Source organism: Heptranchias perlo, unplaced genomic scaffold, assembly GCF_035084215.1.
Source record: "Heptranchias perlo isolate sHepPer1 unplaced genomic scaffold, sHepPer1.hap1 HAP1_SCAFFOLD_1247, whole genome shotgun sequence".
NCBI classification, from domain to species: domain Eukaryota; kingdom Metazoa; phylum Chordata; class Chondrichthyes; order Hexanchiformes; family Hexanchidae; genus Heptranchias; species Heptranchias perlo.
The window spans coordinates 25,001-44,971 of NW_027138480.1; the positions used below are offsets into that span (position 1 = coordinate 25,001).

Below are 19,971 nucleotides of genomic sequence, written 5' to 3' on the forward strand. Positions count from 1 at the left end.
AGAGGGAGGTTTTAAGGAGCGTCTTAAAGGAGGAGAGAGCGGGGGGGGGGGGAAAAGAGGGTTGAGGGAGGGAATTCCAGAGCTCAGGGCCTGGGGCTGAAGACACGGCCGCCAATGGCGGAGCGATGGGAATCGGGGGGATGGACAAGAGGCCGGAATTGGAGGAGCGCAGAGATCTCGGAGGGGTTGTCGGGGGGCTGGAGGAGGTGACAGAGTTCGGGAGGGGTGAGCGAGGGGATTTGAGCACGAGGACCGGGAGACAGTGTGGGTCCAGCGAGCACAGGGAGAGGGGGTGATGGGTGAACGGGACTCGGTGCGAGTCGGGATACGGGGGGGGGGCGGGGGGACGGGGGGACGGGGGCAAGCGGGAGTTCAGGGCAGAAGGAGTTGTCTCCAGTGGGCTGACCCAGTGTGTGTTGTCTCTCTCTCTTTCCCCCCCCCCTCTCCCGGCAATGTAGGAGGCCACGAGGAGGAGGAGGAGGAGGAGGCGATGGGCCTCGCAGGCAGAAGGAGCTGCCGACCGAGCCTCCATTCACCGCCTTTGTGGGGAATCTCCCGTTCAACGCTGTCCAGGGAGACATCGACCACATCTTCAAGGATCTGCGGGTGCGCAGCATACGACTGGTGCGGGACAAGGAGACGGACAAGTTCAAAGGTCGGTGACCCCCTTGGGGGTCGGGGGGCGGGGGGGAAAGAAACCACATTCGTCAACTGGTGCGAGACCGAGCCGCGCAGGCGCGTAACTTCAAAACCGCAGCTGGGGCGAGAAGCTCGGAGACGCTGCCTCACGTGAAGAATAGAATCGGAGAGAGGTTACGACGTGGATGAGGCCGTTCGGCCCATCGAGTCCGGGCCGGCTCTCCCTGCGAGAGCAATCCAGCCAGTCCCACTCCCCCCGCCCTTTCCCCGTAGCCCCTGCAGATCTTTTTCCCTTCAAGAACTTATCCAGTCCCCTTTTGAAGGCCATGATTGAATCTGCCTCCACCACCCCCTCGGGCAGAACATTCCAGATCCTCGCCACTCGCTGGGTAAAAAAGTCTCTCCTCATCTCGCCTTTGGTTCTTTTGCCAATCACCTTAAATCCGTGCCCTCTGGTCCTTGACCCTTCCGCCAATGGGAACAGTTTCTCTCTATCTACTCTGTCTGGACCCTTCATGATTTTGAACCCCTCGATCAAATCTCCTCGCAACCGTCTCTGTTCCAAGGAGAACAACCCCAGCTTCTCCAGTCTGTCCACGTCACTAAAGTCCCTCATCCCTGGAATCATTCTGGTAAATCTCTTCTGCACCCTCTCTGAGGCCTTCACATCTTCCCTAAAGTGCGGTGCCCAGAACTGGACACAATGCTCCAGTTGTGGCCGAACCAGTGTTTTATAAAGGTTCATCATGACTTCCTTGCTTTTGTACTCTCTGCCTCTATTTATAAAGCCCAGGATCCCGTCTGCTTTTTTAACCACTTTCTGAACCTGCCCTGCCACCTTCAACGATTTGTGTACATATACCCCCAGATCTCTCTGTTCCTGTACCCCTTTTAGAATTGTGCCTTCTAGTTTATATTGTCTCTCCTCGTTCGTCACACCCAAATGTATCATCTCGTATTTTTCTGGGTTAAATTTCATCTGCCACGTGTCCGCCCATTCCACCAGCCTGTCTATATCCTCTTGAAGTCTATCACTATCCTCCTCACTGTTCACTACCCTTCCAAGTTTTGTGTCATCTGCAAATTTGGAAATTGTGCCCTGTCCAAGTCATTAATATATATCAAGAGAAGCAGTGGTCCCAGCACCGAGCCCCGGGGAACACCACTGTACACCTCCCTCCAGTCCCAAAAACAACCGTTCACCACTACTCTCTGTTTCCTGTCCCTTAGCCAATTCTGTATCCATGTTGCTCCTGCCCCCTTTATTCCATGGGCCGCAGTCTTGATGATAAGCCTACCGTGCGGCACTTTATCAAATACCTTTTGAAAGTCCATATACACCACATCCACCGCACTGCCCTCATCGACCCTCTCTGTTACCTCATCAAAAAACTCAAATCAGGTTAGTTAAACACGATTTGCCGTTAACAAATCCGCGCTGGCTTTCCCTAATCAATCCACCCTCGTCCAAATGACTGTTAATTCTGTCCCGCGTTATCGTTTCTGAAAGTTTCCCCACCACCGAGGTTAAACTGACCGGCCTGTAGTTGCTGGGTTTATCCTGACACCCTTTTTTTGAACAAGGGTGTAAGATTGGAAGGGCGGTACAAGAGTGGACCTTGCTCTCCCTACAAAAAGCAGTGGACGCCCGCTGAATTAATCATTTTAAGTCGGAGATCGATAGATTTTTGCTAGCCTGGGGATATGGCGCCAAGGCAGGCAGAGGGGGTTAGGATGCAGATCAGCCATGATCTCGTCCAAGGTGGGACTGCGCCTCACACGGACAATTTGCATTAATATACAGCCCTCAATCTCGTTCACCGTGCAATTAGGAAGGCAAATGGTGTGTTGGCCTTTGTTGCGAGGGAGTTGGAGTACAAGAGTGAGGAAGTCTTGCTACAATTGGACAGGGTTTTGGTGAGACCTCACCTGGAGCACTGTGTACGGTTTCGGTCTCCTTATCTAAGGAAGGGTATACTTGCCTTAAGAGGCGGTGCAACGAAGGTTCGCCAGATTGATTCCTGGGATGAGAGGGTTGTCCTCTGAGGAGAGGTTGAGTCGAATGGGCCGAGACTCTGGAGTTTCGAAGAACGAGAGGTGATCTCATTGAAACATATAAGATTCTGAGGGGGCTTCACAAGGTCGATGCTGAGAGGCTGTTTCCCCTTGGCTCGCGAGTCTAGAACTAGGGGGCATAGTCTCAGGATAAGGGGTCGGCCATTCAAGATTGAGATGAGGAGGAATTTCTTCACTCAGAGGGTGGCGAATCTTTGGAATTCTCTCCCCCAGAGGGCTGTGGATGCTCAGTCGTTGAGAATATTCAAGGGTTGAGATTGATTTTTGGACTCTCAGGGAATCAAGGGATACGGGGATCGGGCGGGAAAATGGAGTTGAGGTGGAAGATCGGCCATGATCTGATTGAATGGTGGAGCAGGCTCGAGGGGCCGAGTGGCCCACTCCAGCTCCTGTTTCTTATGTTCTTAAAACGACCTCAAGGCGCCGCACAGGAGCGTAAATCAGACAAAATTTCACCCTGAGCCACAGAAGGAGATATTCGGACAGGTGACCAAAAGCTCGGTCAAAGAGGGAGGTTTTAAGGAGCGTCTTAAAGGAGAAGAGAGAGAGGCGGAGAGGTTTAGGGAGGGAATTCCAGAGCTCAGGACCCAGACGGCTGAAGGCACGGCCGCCAATGGCGGGGCGAAGGGAGTGCAAGCTGTTGTTGTGGGCAAGGTTTGGGCCAGGAGTCACTGAACCATCTCCCAATGTGTGTTAACCCATCAGCTCCCTTGATCTGGGTGACTCCTGACTGGATGCTCTGTCGTGTCAGAGGGGCAGTGAGTTTTGATCTCCCAACATGTCAGAGAATTTACAGCACAGAGTCAGGCCATTCGGCCCCACTGGTCTATCCCGGTGTTTATGCTCCACACGAGCCTCCTCCCTCCCGACTCCATCTCACCCTCTCACCATCTCCTTCTATTCCTCTTTCCCTCATGTGTTTATCCAGCTTCCCCTTAAATCCATCTACACTATTCACCTCAACTACTCCTTGTGGGAGCGAGTTCCACATTCTCACCACTCTCTGGGGAAAGAAGTTTCTCCTGAATTCCCCGATTGGATTTATCAGTGACTATCTTATATTTATGGCCCCTAGTTCTGGTCTCCCCCACAAGTGGAAACATCTTCTCTATGTCTACCCTATCGAACCCTTTCATAATCTTAAAGACCTCGATCAGGTCACCCCTCAGTCTTCTCTTTTTCAGAGAAAAGAGCCCCAGTCTGTTCAGTCTTTCCTGATAGGTAAAACCTCTCAGTTCTGGTATCATCCTTGTGAATCTTTTTTGCACCTTCTCCAGTGCCTCTATATCCTTTTTATAATATGGAGACCAGGACTGTGAACAGTGCTCCAAGTGTGGTCTAACCAAGGTATATGGAGACCAGAACTGTGCACAGTGCTCCAAGTGTGGTCTAACCAAGGTATATGGAGACCAGAACTGTGCACAGTGCTCCAAGTGTGGTCTGACCAAGGTATATGGAGACCAGAACTGTGCACAGTGCTCCATGTGTGGTCTAACCAAGGTATATGGAGACCAGAACTGTGCACAGTGCTACAAGTGTGGTCTAACTAAGGTATGTGGAGACCAGAACTGTGCACAGTGCTACAAGTGTGGTCTAACCGAGGTATACGGAGACCAGAACTGTGCACAGTGCTCCAAGTGTGGTCTAACCAAGGTTCTGTACAAGTTTATCATAACTTCTCTGCTTTTCAATGTTTAAATCCCTCGATTAGTTTCTCAGCCGACCTCTCTAAGGATTTGATCCCTTGTTGTCTGTTTCCCTCCAGGATTTTGTTACGTGGAATTCGATGATGTCGAAACACTGGAAGAGGCCCTCACATTCGATGGTGCAGTAAGTGTCATTGTGTTCAGTGCTGCTCTGTACCGACCCCATCGAGTATCGAAATATAGACACCCGGGAGTGAGTTATAGGCTGGAATCTAATCGAGGGGTTCGGGGGGTTTATATATAGAATAACAGACACCCGGGAGTGAGTTACAGACTGGAATCTAATCGAGGGGTTCGGGGGGTTTATATATAGAATAACAGATACCCGGGAGTGAGTTACAGACTGGAATCTAATCGAGGGGTTCGGGGTGTTTATATATAGAATAACAGATACCCGGGAGTGAGTTACAGACTGGAATCTAATCGAGGGGTTCGGGGGGGTTAATATATAGAATAACAGATACCCGGGAGTGAGTTACAGACTGGAATCTAATCGAGGGGTTCAGGGTTTTTTTTATAGATTAACAGATACCCGGGAGTGAGTTACTGGCTGGAATCCAATCGAGGGGCATGGGGGGTGTTTATACACAGAATAACAGATATCCCCGAGTGAGTTACAGTCTGGAATCGAATCGAGGCGTTCGGGGGGGTTTATATACAGAATAACAGATACCTGGGAGTGAGTAACAGACTGGAATCTAATCGAGAGGTTCGGGGGGTTTATATATAGAATAACAGATACCCGGGAGTGAGTTAGAGGCTGGAATCCAATCGAGGGGCATGGGGGGTGTTTATACACAGAATAACAGATATCCCTGAGTGAGTTACAGTCTGGAATCTAATCAAGGTGTTCGTGGGGTTTATTTAAAGAATAACAGATACCCGGGAGTGAGCTGCAGGCTGGAATCTAATCGAGGGGTTCGGGGGGTTTATATATGGAATAACAGATACCCGGGAGTGAGTTACAGGCTGGAATCTAATCGAGTGGTTCGGGGGGCTTATATGTAGAATAACAGATACCCGGGAGCGAGTTACAGGCTGGAATCTAATCGAGAGGTTCGGGGGGTTTATATTTCGAATAACAGATACCCGGGAGTGAGTTACAGGCAGGAATCCAATCGAGGGGTATGGGGGGGTGTTCATTTATAGAATAACAGATACCCGTGAGTGAGTTACAGGCTGGAATTTAATCGAGGGGTTCGGGAGGGTTTGTACATGGAATAACAGATACCCGGGAGTGAGTTACAGGCTGGAATCTAATTGAGGGTTTCGGGGGGGTTATATATTGAATAACAGATACCCGGGAGTGAGTTCGAGGCTGGAATCCAATCGAGGGGCTTGTGGGGTGTTAAAACAAAGAATAACAGATATTTCCAAGTGAGTTACAGTCTGGAATCTAATTGAGGGGTTCGGGGGGTTTCTATATAGAATAACAGATACCCAGGAGTGAGTTACAGACTGGAATCTCATCGAGGGGTTCGCGAGGTTTATACATAGAATAACAGATACCCGGGAGTGAGTTCCAGGCTGGAATCTGATCGAGGGGTTCGCGAGGTTTATACATAGAATAACAGATACCCGGGAGTGAGTTCGAGGCTGGAATCCATTCGAGGGGTTCAGGGGGTTTATATATAGAATAACAGATACCCTGGAGTGAGTTCCAGGCTGGAATCTGATCGAGGGGTTCGCGAGGTTTATACATAGAATAACAGATACCCGGGAGTGAGTTCGAGGCTGGAATCCATTCGAGGGGTTCGGGGGGTTTGTATTTCGAATAACAGATACCCAGGAGTGAGTTACAGGCTGGAATCTAATCGAGGGGTTTGGGGGGCTTGTATATGGAATAACAGATACCCGGGAGTGAGTTACAGGCTGGAATCTAATCGAGGGGTTCGGGGGGTTTATATATAGAATAACAGATACCCGGGAGTGAGTTACAGGCTGGAATCTAATCGAGGGGTTCGGGGGGCTTATATATAGAATAACAGATACCCGGGAGTGAGTTACAGGCTGGAATCTAATCGAGGGGTTCAGGGTTTTTTTTATCGATTAACAGATACCCGGGAGTGAGTTACAGGCTGGTATCCAATCGAGGGGCATGGGGGGTGTTAAAACACAGAATAACAGATATCCCCGAGTGAGTTACAGTCTGGAGTCTAATCGAGGGGTTCGGGGGGGTTTATATATAGAATAACAGATACCCAGGAGTGAGTTACAGGCTGGAATCTAATCGAGGGGTTCGTGGGGTTGATATATAGAATAACAGATACCCGTGAGTGAGTTACAGACTGGAATTTAATCGAGAGGTTTGGGGGGGTTTATATATAGAATAACAGATACCCGGGAGTGAGTTACAGACTGGAATCTAATCGAGGGGTTCGGGGGGGTTTATATATAGAATAACAGATACCCGGGAGTGAGTTTCAGGCTGGAATCTAATCGAGGGGTTCGGGGGGGTTTATATATAGAATAACAGATACCCGGGAGTGAGTTTCAGGCTGGAATCTAATCGAGGGGTTCGGGGGGGTTTATATATAGAATAACAGATACCCGGGAGTGAGTTGCAGACTGGAATCTAATCGAGAGGTTTGGGGGGGTTTATATATAGAATAACAGTTACCCGGGAGTGAGTTGCAGGCTGGAATCTCATCGAGGGGTTCGGGGGGTTTATATATAGAATAATGGATACCCGGGAGTGAGTTGCAGGCTGGAATCTAATCGAGGGGTTTGGGGGGGTTTATATATAGAATAACAGATACCCGGGAGTGAGTTCCAGGCAGGAACCCAATCGAGGGGTATGGGGGGTGTTAAAACACAGAATAACAGATACCCGGGAGTGAGTTACAGTCTGGAGTCTAATCGAGGGGTTCGGGGGGTTTATTTTAAGAATAACAGATACCCGGGAGTGAGTTACAGGCAGGAATCCAATCGAGGGGTTCGGGAGGTTTATTTTAAGAATAACAGATACCCGTGAGTGAGTTGCAGGCTGGAATCTAATCGAGGGTTTCGGGGGTTTATATATAGAATAACAGATACCCGGGAGTGAGTTACAGACTGGAATCTAATCGAGGGATTCGGGGCTGTTTGTATCTAGAATAACAGATACCCGTGAGTGAGTTACAGGCTGGAATCTAATCGAGGGTTTCGGGGGTTTATATATAGAATAACAGATACCCGGGAGTGAGTTATAGGCTGGAATCCAATCGAGGGGTTCAGGGTTTTTTTTATAGATTAACAGATACCCGGGAGTGAGTGAGAGGCTGGAATCCAATCGAGGGGTTCGGGGGCTGTTTGTGTCTAGAATAACAGATACCTGGGAGTGAGTTACAGACTGGAATCTAATCGAGGGGTTCGGGGGTGTTTATATACAGAATAACAGATACCCGGGAGTGAGTTACAGGCAGGAACCCAAGCGAGGGGTATGGGGGGTGTTTATATATAGAATAACAGATACCCGGGAATGAGTTACAGGCCGGAATCTAATCGAGGGGTTCGGGGGGGTTTATATATAGAATAACAGATACCCGGGAGTGAGTTGCAGGCTGGAATCTAATCGAAGGGTTCGGCGGGTTTATATATAGAATAACAGATACCCGGGAGTGAGTTACAGGCCGGAATCTAATCGACGCGTTCGGGGGGGTTTATATAGAGAATAACAGATACCCAGGAGTGAGTTACAGGCCGGAATCTAATCGAGGGGTTCGGGGGGGTTTATATATAGAATAACAGATACCCGGGAGTGAGTTACAGGCCGGAATCTAATCGAGGCGTTCGGAGGGTTTATATATAGAATGACAGATACCCGGGAGTGAGTTACAGGCTGGAATCCAATCGAGCGGCATGGGGGGTTTATATATAGAATAACAGATATCCCCGAGTGAGTTACAGTTTGGAATCAAATCGAGGTGTTGGGGGGGTTTATTTCTAGAATAACAGATATCTGGGAGTGAGTTACAGACTGGAATCTAATCGAGGGGTTCGGGGTTTTTTTTATAGATTAACAGATACCCGGGAGTGAGTTTCAAGCTGGTATCCAATCGAGGGGCATGGGGGGTGTTAAAACACAGAATAACAGATATCCCCGAGTGAGTTACAGTCTGGAGTCTAATCGAGGGGTTCGGGGGGGTTTATATATAGAATAACAGATACCCGGCAGTGAGTTACAGACTGGAATCTAATCGAGGGGTTCGGGGTGTTTATATAAAGAATAACAGATACCCGGGAGTGAGTTACAGACTGGAATCTAATCGAGGGGTTCGGGGGGTTTATTTTAAGAATAACAGATACCCGGGAGTGAGTTACAGGCTGGAATCCAATCGAGGGGTTCGGGGGGTTTATATATAGAATAACAGATACCCGGGAGTGAGTTACAGGCAGGAATCCAATTGAGGGGTTCGGGGGCTGTTTGTATCTAGAATAACAGATACCTGGGAGTGAGTTACAGACTGGAATCTAATCGAGGGGTTCGGGGGTGTTTATATGCAGAATAACAGATACCCGGGAGTGAGTTACAGGCTGGAATCTGATCGAGGGGTTCGGGGGGGTTTATATATAGAATAACAGATACCCGGCAGTGAGTTACAGACTGGAATCTAATCGAGGGGTTCGGGGGGTTTATTTTAAGAATAACAGATACCCGGGAGTGAGTTACAGGCTGGAATCCAATCGAGGGGTTCGGGGGGTTTATATATAGAATAACAGATACCCGGGAGTGAGTTACAGGCAGGAATCCAATTGAGGGGTTCGGGGGCTGTTTGTATCTAGAATAACAGATACCTGGGAGTGAGTTACAGACTGGAATCTAATCGAGGGGTTCGGGGGTGTTTATATGCAGAATAACAGATACCCGGGAGTGAGTTACAGGCTGGAATCTGATCGAGGGGTTCGGGGGTTTATATATAGAATTACAGATACCCGGGAATGAGTTACAGACCGGAATCTAATCGAGGGGTTCGGGAGGGTTTGTGTCTGGAATAACAGATAACCGTGAGTGAGTTGCAGGCTGGAATCTGATCGAGGGGTTCGGTGGGTTTTTTATAGAATTACAGACACCCGGGAATGAGTTACAGGCCGGAATCTAATCGAGGGGTTCGGGGGGTTTATATATAGAATAACAGATCCCCGGGAGTGAGTTACAGGCCGGAATCTAATCGAGGGGTTCGGGGGGTTTATATATAGAATAACAGATACCCGGGAGTGAGTTACAGACTGGAATCTAATCGAGGGGTTCAGGGGGTTTATATATAGAATAACAGATACCCGGGAGTGAGTTACAGGCTGGAATCCAATCGAGGGGTTCGGGGGGTTTATATATAGAATAACAGATACCCGGGAGTGAGTTACAGGCAGGAATCCAATTGAGGGGTTCGGGGGCTGTTTGTATCTAGAATAACAGATACCTGGGAGTGAGTTACAGACTGGAATCTAATCGAGGGGTTCGGGGGTTTATATATAGAATTACAGATACCCGGGAATGAGTTACAGACCGGAATCTAATCGAGGGGTTCGGGAGGGTTTGTGTCTGGAATAACAGATAACCGTGAGTGAGTTGCTGGCCGGAATCTAATCGAGGGGTTCGGGAGGGTTTATTTATGGAATAACGGATACCCGGGAGTGTTCCAGACTGGAATCTAATCGAGGGGTTCGGGAGGGTTTATTTATGGAATAACGGATACCTGGGAGTGAGTTACAGACTGGAATCTAATCGAGGGGTTCGGGAGGGTTTATTTATGGAATAACGGATACCCGGGAGTGAGTTACAGACTGGAATCTAATCGAGGGGCTCGGGAGGGTTTATTTATGGAATAACGGATACCCGGGAGTGAGTTACAGACTGGAATCAAATCGAGGGGTTCGGGAGGGTTTATTTATGGAATAACGGATACCCGGGAGTGTTCCAGACTGGAATCTAATCGAGGGGTTCGGGAGGGTTTATTTATGGAATAACGGATACCCGGGAGTGAGTTACAGACTGGAATCTAATCGAGGGGTTCGGGGGTTTATATATAGAATAACAGATACCCGGGAGTGAGTTACAGGCTGGAATCCAATCGAGGGGTTCGGGGCGTTTATATAAAGAATAACAGATACCCGGGAGTGAGTTGCAGGCAGGAATCCAATCGAGGGATTCGGGCGCTGTTTGTATCTACAATAACAGATACCCGGGGTGAGTTGCAGGCTGGAATCTAATCGAGGGGTTCGGTGGGTTTATATATAGAATAACAGATACCTGGGAGTGAGTTGCAGACTGGAATCTAATCTCGGGGTTTGGGTTTTTTTTTATAGAATAACAGATACCGGGAGTGAGTAAAAGGCTGGAATCTAATCGAGGGGTTCGCGGGGTTTTTTTTATAGAATAACAGATACCCGGGAGTGAGTTACAGACTGGAATCTAATCGAGGGGTTCGGGTGGATTTATATATAGAATAACAGATACCCGGGAGTGAGTTAACGGCTGGAATCTAATCGCGGGGTTCGGGGGCGTTTTCTATAGAATAATAGATACGCGGGAGTGAGTTAGAGGCTGGAATCTAATCGAGGGGTTCAGGCTTTTTTTTATAGATTAACAGATACCCGGGAGTGAGTTACAGGCTGGAATCTAATCGAGGGGTTCGGGGGGGTTTATATATAGAATAACAGATACCCGGGAGTGAGTTCCAGGCTGGAATCCAATCGAGGGGTTCGGGGGGTTTATATATAGAATAACAGATACCCGGGAGTGAGTTACAGACTGGAATCTAATCGAGGGGTTCGGGGGTTTATAGATAGAATGACAGATACCCGGGAGTGAGTTACAGGCCGGAATCTAATCGACGGGTTCGGGGGAGTTTATATATAGAATAACAGATACCCGGGAGTGAGTTACAGGCTGGAATCTAATCGAGGGGTTCGGCGGGGTTTATATATAGAATAACAGATACCCGGGAGTGAGTGACAGACTGGAATCTAATCGAGGGGTTCGGGGGGTTTATATATAGAATAACAGATACCCGGGAGTGAGTTACAGACTGGAATCTAATCGAGGTGTTCGGGGGGGTTTATTTCTAGAATTACAGATACCCGGGAGTGAGTTACAGACTGGAATCTAATCGAGGGGTTCGGGGGGTTTATATACAGAATAACAGATACCCGGGAGTGAGTTCCAGGCTGGAATCTAATCGAGGGGTTCAGAGTTTTTTTTATAGATTAACAGATACCCGGGAGTGAGTTACAAGCTGGTATCCAATCGAGGGGCATGGGGGGTGTTAAAACACAGAATAACAGATATCCCCGAGTGAGTTACAGTCTGGAGTCTAATCGAGGGGTTCGGGGGGTTTATATATAGAATAACAGATACCCGGGAATGAGTTACAGGCTGGAATCCAATCGAGGGGTTCGGGGCGTTTATATAAAGAATAACAGATACCCGGGAGTGAGTTACAGGCAGGAATCCAATCGAGGGATTCGGGGGCTGTTTGTATCTAGAATAACAGATACCTGGGAGTGAGTTGCAGACTGGAATCTAATCTAGGGGTTTGGGTTTTTTTTTCTAGAATAACAGATACCCGGGAGTGAGTAAAAGGCTGGAATCCAATCGAGGGGTTCGGGGGGGGTTTACATATGGAATAACAGATACACGGGAGTGAGTTAACGGCTGGAATCTAATCGAGGGGTTCGGGGGCGTTTTCTATAGAATAACAGATACGCGGGAGTGAGTTGGAGGCTGGAATCTAATCGAGGGGTTCAGGGTTTTTTTTATAGATTAACAGATACCCGGGAGTGAGTTACAGGCTGGAATCCAATCGAGGGGTTCGGGGGGTTTATATACAGAAAAACAAATACCCGGGAGTGAGTTACAGGCAGGAATCCAATTGAGGGGTTCGGGGGCTGTTTGTATCTAGAATAACAGATACCTGGGAGTGAGTTACAGACTGGAATCTAATCGAGGGGTTCGGGGGTGTTTATATGCAGAATAACAGATACCCCGGAGTGAGTTACAGGCTGGAATCTGATCGAGGGGTTCGGGGGGTTTATATATGGAATAACAGATACCCGGGAGTGAGTTACAGACTGGAATCTAATCGAGGGGTTCGAAGGGGTTTATTTCTAGAATAACAGATACCCGGGAGTGAGTTACAGACTGGAATCTAATCGAGGGGTTCGGGGGGTTCATATATAGAATAACAGATACCCGGGAGTGAGTTACAGGCCGGAATCTAATCGACGGGTTCGGGGGAGTTTCTATATAGAATAACAGATCCCCGGGAGTGAGTTACAGACTGGAATCTAATCGGGGGGTTTATATATAGAATAACAGATACCCGGGAGTGAGTTGCAGGCTGGAATCTAATCGAGGTGTTCGGGGGGTTTATTTCTAGAATTACAGATACCCGGGAGTGAGTTACAGACTGGAATCTAATCGAGGGGTTCGGGGGGTTTATATATAGAATAACAGATACCCGGGAGTGAGTTACAGACTGGAATCTAATCGAGGTGTTCGGGGGTTTATATATAGAATAACAGATACCCGGGAGTGAGTTACAGGCCGGAATCTAATCGACGGGTTCGGGGGAGTTTACATATAGAATAACAGATACCCGGGAGTGAGTTGCAGGCTGGAATCTAATTGAGGGGTTCGGGGGGTTTATATATAGAATAACAGATACCCGGGAGTGAGTTGCAGGCTGGAATCTAATTGAGGGGTTCGGAGGGTTTATATATAGAATGACAGATACCCGGGAGTGAGTTAGAGGCTGGAATCCAATCGAGCGGCATGGGGGGTGTTTATACAGAATAACAGATATCCCCGAGTGAGTTACAGTCTGGAGTCTAATCGAGGGTTTCGGGGGGGTTTTGTATCGAATAACAGATACCCGGGAGTGAGTTACAGACTGGAATCTAAGCGAGGGGTTCGCGGGGTTTATATGTAGAATAACAGATACCCGGGAGTGAGTTACAGGCTGGAATCTAATCGACGGGTTCGGGGGAGTTTATATATAGAATAACAGATACCCGGGAGTGAGTTGCAGGCTGGAATCTAATCGAGGTGTTCGGGGGGTTTATTTCTAGAATTACAGATACCCGGGAGTGAGTTACAGGCTGGAATCTAATCGAGGGGTTCAGGGTTTTTTTTATAGATTAACAGATACCCGGGAGTGAGTTACAAGCTGGTATCCAATCGAGGGGCATGGGGGGTGTTAAAACACAGAATAACAGATATCCCCGAGTGAGTTACAGTCTGGAGTCTAATCGAGGGTTTCGGGGGGGTTTTGTATCGAATAACAGATACCCGGGAGTGAGTTGCAGACTGGAATCTAAGCGAGGGGTTCGCGGGGTTTATATATAGAATAACAGTTACCTGGGAGTGAGTTCCAGGCTGGAATCTAATCGATGGGTTCGGGAGGGTTTATATATAGAATAACAGATACCCGGGAGTGAGTTACAGGCTGGAATCTAATCGAGGGGTATGGGGGGTTTATATATAGAATAACAGATACCCGGGAGTGAGTTACAGACTGGAATCTAATCGAGGAGTTCGGGGGGGTTTATATATAGAATAACAGATACCCGGGAATGAGTTGCAGGCAGGAATCCAATCGAGGGTTCGGGGGGTTGATTTTAAGAATAACGGATACCCGTGAGTGAGTTACAGGCTGGAATCTAATCGAGGGTTTCGGGGGTTTATATATAGAATAACAGATACCCGGGAATGAGTTACAGGCTGGAATCTAATCGAGGGTTTCGGGGCTTTATATATAGAATAACAGATACCCGGGAGTGAGTTAGAGGCTGGAATCCAATCAAGGGGTTCAGGTTTTTTTTATAGATTAACAGATACCCGGGAGTGAGTTACAGGCTGGAATCCAATCGAGGGGTTCGGGGGGTTTATATATAGAATAACAGACACCCGGGAGTGAGTTCCAGGCAGGAATCCAATTGAGGGGTTCCGGGGCTGTTTGTATCTAGAATAACAGATACCTGGGAGTGAGTTACAGACTGGAATCTAATCGAGGGGTTCGGGGGTGTTTATATGCAGAATAACAGATACCCGGGAGTGAGTTCCAGGCTGGAATCTAATCGAGGGTTTCAGGTGGTTTATATACAGAATAACAGATACCCGGGAGTGAGTTGCAGGCTGGAATCTAATCGAGGGGTTCATTGGGGGGGTTTATATACAGAATAACAGGTACCCGGGAGTGAGTTCCAGGCTGGAATCTAATCGAGGGGTTCGGGGGGTTTATATATAGAGTATCAGATACCCGGGAGTGAGTTACAGACTGGAATCTAATCGAGGGGTTCGGGGGGTTTATATGTAGAATAACAGATACCCGGGAGTGAGTTACAGAATGGAATCTAATCGAGGGGTTCGGGGGGGGTTTATATGTAGAATAACAGATACCCGGGAGTGAGTTACAGACTGGAATCTAATCGAGGGGTTCATTGGGTTTTTCTCGAATAACAGGGGAAGTAATGTCTGACAAATTTGCTTGAGTTCTTTGAGGACATAACGTACAGGGTGGATAAAGGGGAACCAGTGGACGTGGTGTATTTTGACTTCCAGAAGGCATTCGACAAGGTGCCACATAGAAGATTATTGCTCAAGATAAGAAATCACTGGATTGGGGGTAATATTTTGTCATGGGTGGAGGATTGGTTATCTCACAGGATGCAGAGAGGTGGGATAAATGGTTCATTCTCGGACTGGCAACCAGTAGCCAGTGGTGTTCCGCAGGGGTCGGTGCTGGGTCCCCAACTCTTTGCAATCTATATTAACGATTTGGAGGAGGGGACCGAGTGTAACATATCCAAGTTTGCAGATGATACAAAGATGGGAGGGAAAGTAGAGAGTGAGGAGGACATAAAAATCCTACAAGGGGATATAGACAGGCTGGGTGAGTGGGCGGAGATTTGGCAGATGCAATACAATATTGGAAAATGTGAGGTTATGCACTTTGGCAGGAAAAATCAGAGAGCAAGTTATTATCTTTATGGTGAGAAACTGGAAAGTGCTGCAGCACAAAGGGATCTGGGGGTCCTCGTGCAAGAAAATCAAAAAGTTAGTATGCAGGTGCAGCAGGTGCTCAAGAAAGCCAACGGAATGTTGGCTTTTATTGCTCGGGGGATAGAATATAAAAACAGGGAGGTATTGCTGCAGTTATATAAGGTATTGGTGAGACCGCACCTGGAATACTGCATACAGTTTTGGTGTCCATACTTAAGAAAAGACGTACTTGCTCTCGAGGCAGGACAAAGAAGGTTCACTCGGTTAATCCCGGGGATGAGGGGGCGGACATATGAGGAGAGGTTGAGTAGATTGGGACTCTACTCATTGGAGTTCAGAAGAATGAGAGGCGATCTTATTGAAACATATAAGATTGTGAAGGGGCTTGATCGGGTGGACGCGGTAAGGATGTTCCCAAGGATGGGTGAAACTAGAACTAGGGGGCATAATCTTAGAATAAGGGGCTGCTCTTTCAAAACTGAGATGAGCAGAAACTTCTTCACTCAGAGGGTAGTAGGTCTGTGGAATTTGCTGCCCCAGGAAGCTGTGGAAGCTACATCATTAAATAAATTTAAAACAGAAATAGACAGTTTCCTAGAAGTAAAGGGAATTAGGGGTTACGGGGAGCGGGCAGGAAATTGGACATGAATTTAGATTTGAGATTAGGATTAGATCAGCCATGATCTTATTGAATGGCGGAGCAGGCTCGAGGGGGCCGATTGGCCGACTCCTGCTCCTATTTCTTATGTTCTTATATACCCAGGAGTGAGTTACAGGCTGGAATCCAATCGAGGGGTTCGGGGGGTTTATATATAGAATAACAGATACCCAGGAGTGAGTTACAGGCTGGAATCTAATCGAGGGGTTTGGGGGGTTTATATATAGAATAACAGATACCCGGGAGTGAGTTCCAGGCTGGAATCTAATCGAGGGGTTCGGGGGGGTTCATATATAGAATAACAGAAACCCGGGAGTGAGTTACAGGCTGGAATCTAATCGAGGGGTTCGGAGTTTTTTTTTTAGAATAACAGATACCCGGGAGTGAGTTACAGGCTGGAATCTAATCGAGGGGTTCGGGGGGGTTTATATATGGAATAACAGATACCCGGGAGTGAGTTACAGGCTGGAATCTAATCGAGGGGTTCGGGGGGGGTTTATATATAGAATAACAGATACCCAGGAGTGAGTTGCAGACTGGAATCTAATCGAGGGGTTCGGTGGGGTTTATATATAGAGGAACAGATACCTGGGAGTGAGTTACAGACTGGAATCTAATCGAGGGGTTCGGGGGGTTTATATATAGAATAACAGATACCCGGGAGCCTCTCAAGCTTGCTTATTATTGCTGGATTATTATCTGAATCTGTAACCTAATGTTCGTCCCTTTCTCTTCCCCACTCTCCCTCCCTCTCTCTCCCCCCTCTCCCTCTTTCTCCCCCCTCTCCCTCTCTCTCCCCCCTCTCCCTCTCTCTCCCCCCTCTCCCTCTCTCTCCCCCCTCTCCCTCTCTCTCCCCCCTCTCCCTCTCTCTCCCCCATCTCCCTCTCTCTCCCCCATCTCCCTCTCTCTCCCCCCTCTCCCTCTCTCTCCCCCATCTCCCTCTCTCTCCCCCCATCTCCCTCTCTCTCCCCCATCTCCCTCTCTCTCCCCCCTCTCCCTCTCTCTCCCCCCTCTCCCTCTCTCTCCCCCCTCTCCCTCTCTCTCCCCCCTCTCCCTCTCTCTCCCCCCTCTCCCTCTCTCTCCCCCCTCTCCCTCTCTCTCCCCCCTCTCCCTCTCTCTCCCCCTCTCCCTTTCTCTTCCCCCTCTCCCTTTCTCTTCCCCCCCTCTCCCTTTCTCTTCCCCCCTCTCCCTTTCTCTTCCCCCCTCTCCCTTTCTCTTCCCCCCTCTCCCTTTCTCTTCCCCCCTCTCCCTTTCTCTTCCCCCCTCTCCCTTTCTCTTCCCCCCTCTCCCTTTCTCTTCCCCCCCTCTCCCTTTCTCTTCCCCCCTCTCCCTTTCTCTTCCCCCCCTCTCCCTTTCTCTTCCCCCCTCTCCCTTTCTCTTCCCCCCCTCTCCCTTTCTCTTCCCCCCTCTCCCTTTCTCTTCCCCCCTCTCTCTCCCCTCTCTCTCCCCTCTCTCTCCCCTCTCTCTCCCCCCTCTCTCCCCCCTCTCTCCCCCCTCTCTCCCCCCTCTCTCCCCCCTCTCTCCCCCCTCTCTCCCCCCTCTCTCCCCCTCTCTCTCCCCCCTCTCTCTCCCCCCTCTCTCTCCCCCCTCTCTCTCTCCCCCCTCTCTCTCTCCCCCCTCTCTCCCCCCCCTCTCTCCCCCCCCTCTCTCCCCCCCCTCTCTCCCCCCCCTCTCTCCCCCCCCTCTCTCCCCCCCCTCTCTCCCCCCCCTCTCTCCCCCCCCTCTCTCCCCCCCCTCTCTCCCCCCCCTCTCTCCCCCCCCTCTCTCCCCCCCCTCTCTCCCCCCCCTCTCTCCCCCTCCCCCCCCTCTCTCCCCCCCCTCTCTCCCCCCCCTCTCTCCCCCCCCTCTCTCCCCCCCCTCTCTCCCCCCCCTCTCTCCCCCCCCTCTCTCCCCCCCCTCTCTCCCCCCCCTCTCTCCCCCCCCTCTCTCCCCCCCCTCTCTCCCCCCCCTCTCTCCCCCCCCTCTCTCCCCCCCCTCTCTCCCCCCCCTCTCTCCCCCCCCTCTCTCCCCCCCCCTCTCTCCCCCCCCTCTCTCCCCCCCCTCTCTTCCCCCCTCTCTTCCCCCCCTCTCTTCCCCCCCTCTCTTCCCCCCCTCTCTTCCCCCCCTCTCTTCCCCCCCTCTCTTCCCCCCCTCTCTTCCCCCCTCTCTTCCCCCCTCTCTTCCCCCCCTCTCTTCCCCCCCTCTCTTCCCCCCCTCTCTTCCCCCCCTCTCTTCCCCCCCTCTCTTCCCCCCCTCTCTTCCCCCCCTCTCTTCCCCCTCTCTCTTCCCCCTCTCTCTTCCCCCTCTCTCTTCCCCCTCTCTCTTCCCCCTCTCTCTTCCCCCTCTCTCTTCCCCCTCTCTCTTCCCCCTCTCTCTTCCCCCTCTCTCTTCCCCCTCTCTCTTCCCCCCTCTCTCTTCCCCCCTCTCTCTTCCCCCCTCTCTCTTCCCCCCTCTCTCTTCCCCCCTCTCTCTTCCCCCCTCTCTCTTCCCCCCTCTCTCTTCCCCCCTCTCCCTCTCTCCCAGCTCTATGGCGATCGAACACTCCGGGTGGACATTGCTGAGGGGAGGAGACAGGAGAAAGGGGGTTTCGGACGCGGGAGCGACAGAGGTGAGAAACGCTCTCCGCTTTGTCCCTCTCCCCTCTTCTCTTTTCCCCTCCCCCCCCGCCCCCTCCTCCTTTCCCCGCCCTGCCATCGTACGAAACAGACGGGTGAAGATCGGACGACAGAAGACCCACCTGCCAAGATACGCAAATAACCAACGGGAGAAGACACACTGGTCCATCCAGCCAGTTCTGAAGCTTCCCTCGACCCCCAGCCTCGACAGCTTTGTCGGGGGTGGGGGGAGAGAGTTCCAGATTTCCTCTCCCCTTTGTGTGAAGAAATGCTTCCCGATGTCACCCCCTGAACGTCCTGGTTCTAATCTCGAGGTTACGCCCCCCTGCTTTTGTTCTGGACTCCCCGCCCCCTCCCAGAGGAAATAGTTTCTCTGTCAAATCCTTCAATCATCTCAAACCCCCTCGATTAGATCCCCCTCCTTAATCATCCTCCTGAGTTGCGGTCCCCGGAACTGGCCGCAGTGTCTCTCCAGATGGGGGTCTGACCAGAGCTCTGGTCAGCAGGTAATTGGGAAGGCAAATGGAATATTGGCCTTTATTTCGAGGGGGACGGAGTATAAAAGCAGGGAAGTCATGCTACAACTGTACAGGGTGCTGGTGAGACCACACCTGGAGTACTGCGCCCAGTTCTGGTGCCCTTATTTAAGGAAGGACATACTTGCATTGGAGGCAGTTCAGAGAAGGTTCGCCAGGTTGATTCCGGGTATGGAAGGGTTGTCTTACGAGGAAAGATTGAACGGGTTGAGTCTATACTCACTGGAGTTTAGAAGAATGAGAGGAGATCTTCTCGAAACGTTTAAGATTCTGAGGGGGCTCGATGGGCGAAATGCTGATGGAGTGTTTCCCCTCATGGGGGAATCTAGAACTAGGGGGCATGGTCTCAGAATAAGCGATCGGTCATTTCAGACTGAGATGAGGAGGAATTTCTTCGCTCAGAGGGTTGGAATTCTTTGCCCCGAAGAGCGTTGGAAAGTTATTGAAACTTATTCAGAGCTGAGTTAGACGTACACACATCCGAATTAAGAGCAGGAGTCGGCCACTCGGCCCCTCGAGCTTGCTCTGCCGTTCGATAAGGTCACGGCTGACCTGATTGCGACCTCAACCCCATTTCCCCCGACTATCTTTCGCTCCCTCGTTGATCGGGAATCTATCTAACTCGGCCTTAAAAATATTCAGTGACCCTTCCTCCCCCCGTCTCTGGGAAGGGAGTTCCACAGACTCGCGACCCTCTGAGAGAAAAAATAATTTCTCCTCATCTCCGTCTTAAATGGCCGACCCCGTATTTTTTAAACTGTGACCCCCTGGTTCTCGTCTC

The 19,971-nt window shown here is 50.0% G+C and overlaps 1 protein-coding gene across 1 annotated transcript in view; it reads left to right on the top strand.

The window, feature by feature from the left end:
* The window catches only part of LOC137308243 (eukaryotic translation initiation factor 4H-like), a 23,401-nt gene extending 4,605 nt beyond the window's left edge, over positions 1-18,796 (top strand). The window contains exons 2-4 of the mRNA XM_067977078.1: positions 459-655; positions 4,481-4,545; positions 18,563-18,796. Coding sequence (XP_067833179.1) covers positions 459-655; positions 4,481-4,545; positions 18,563-18,796 — 496 coding nt within the window. The remainder of the gene's footprint in view (positions 1-458; positions 656-4,480; positions 4,546-18,562) is intronic.
* The last annotated feature ends 1,175 nt before the right edge of the window (positions 18,797-19,971 follow it).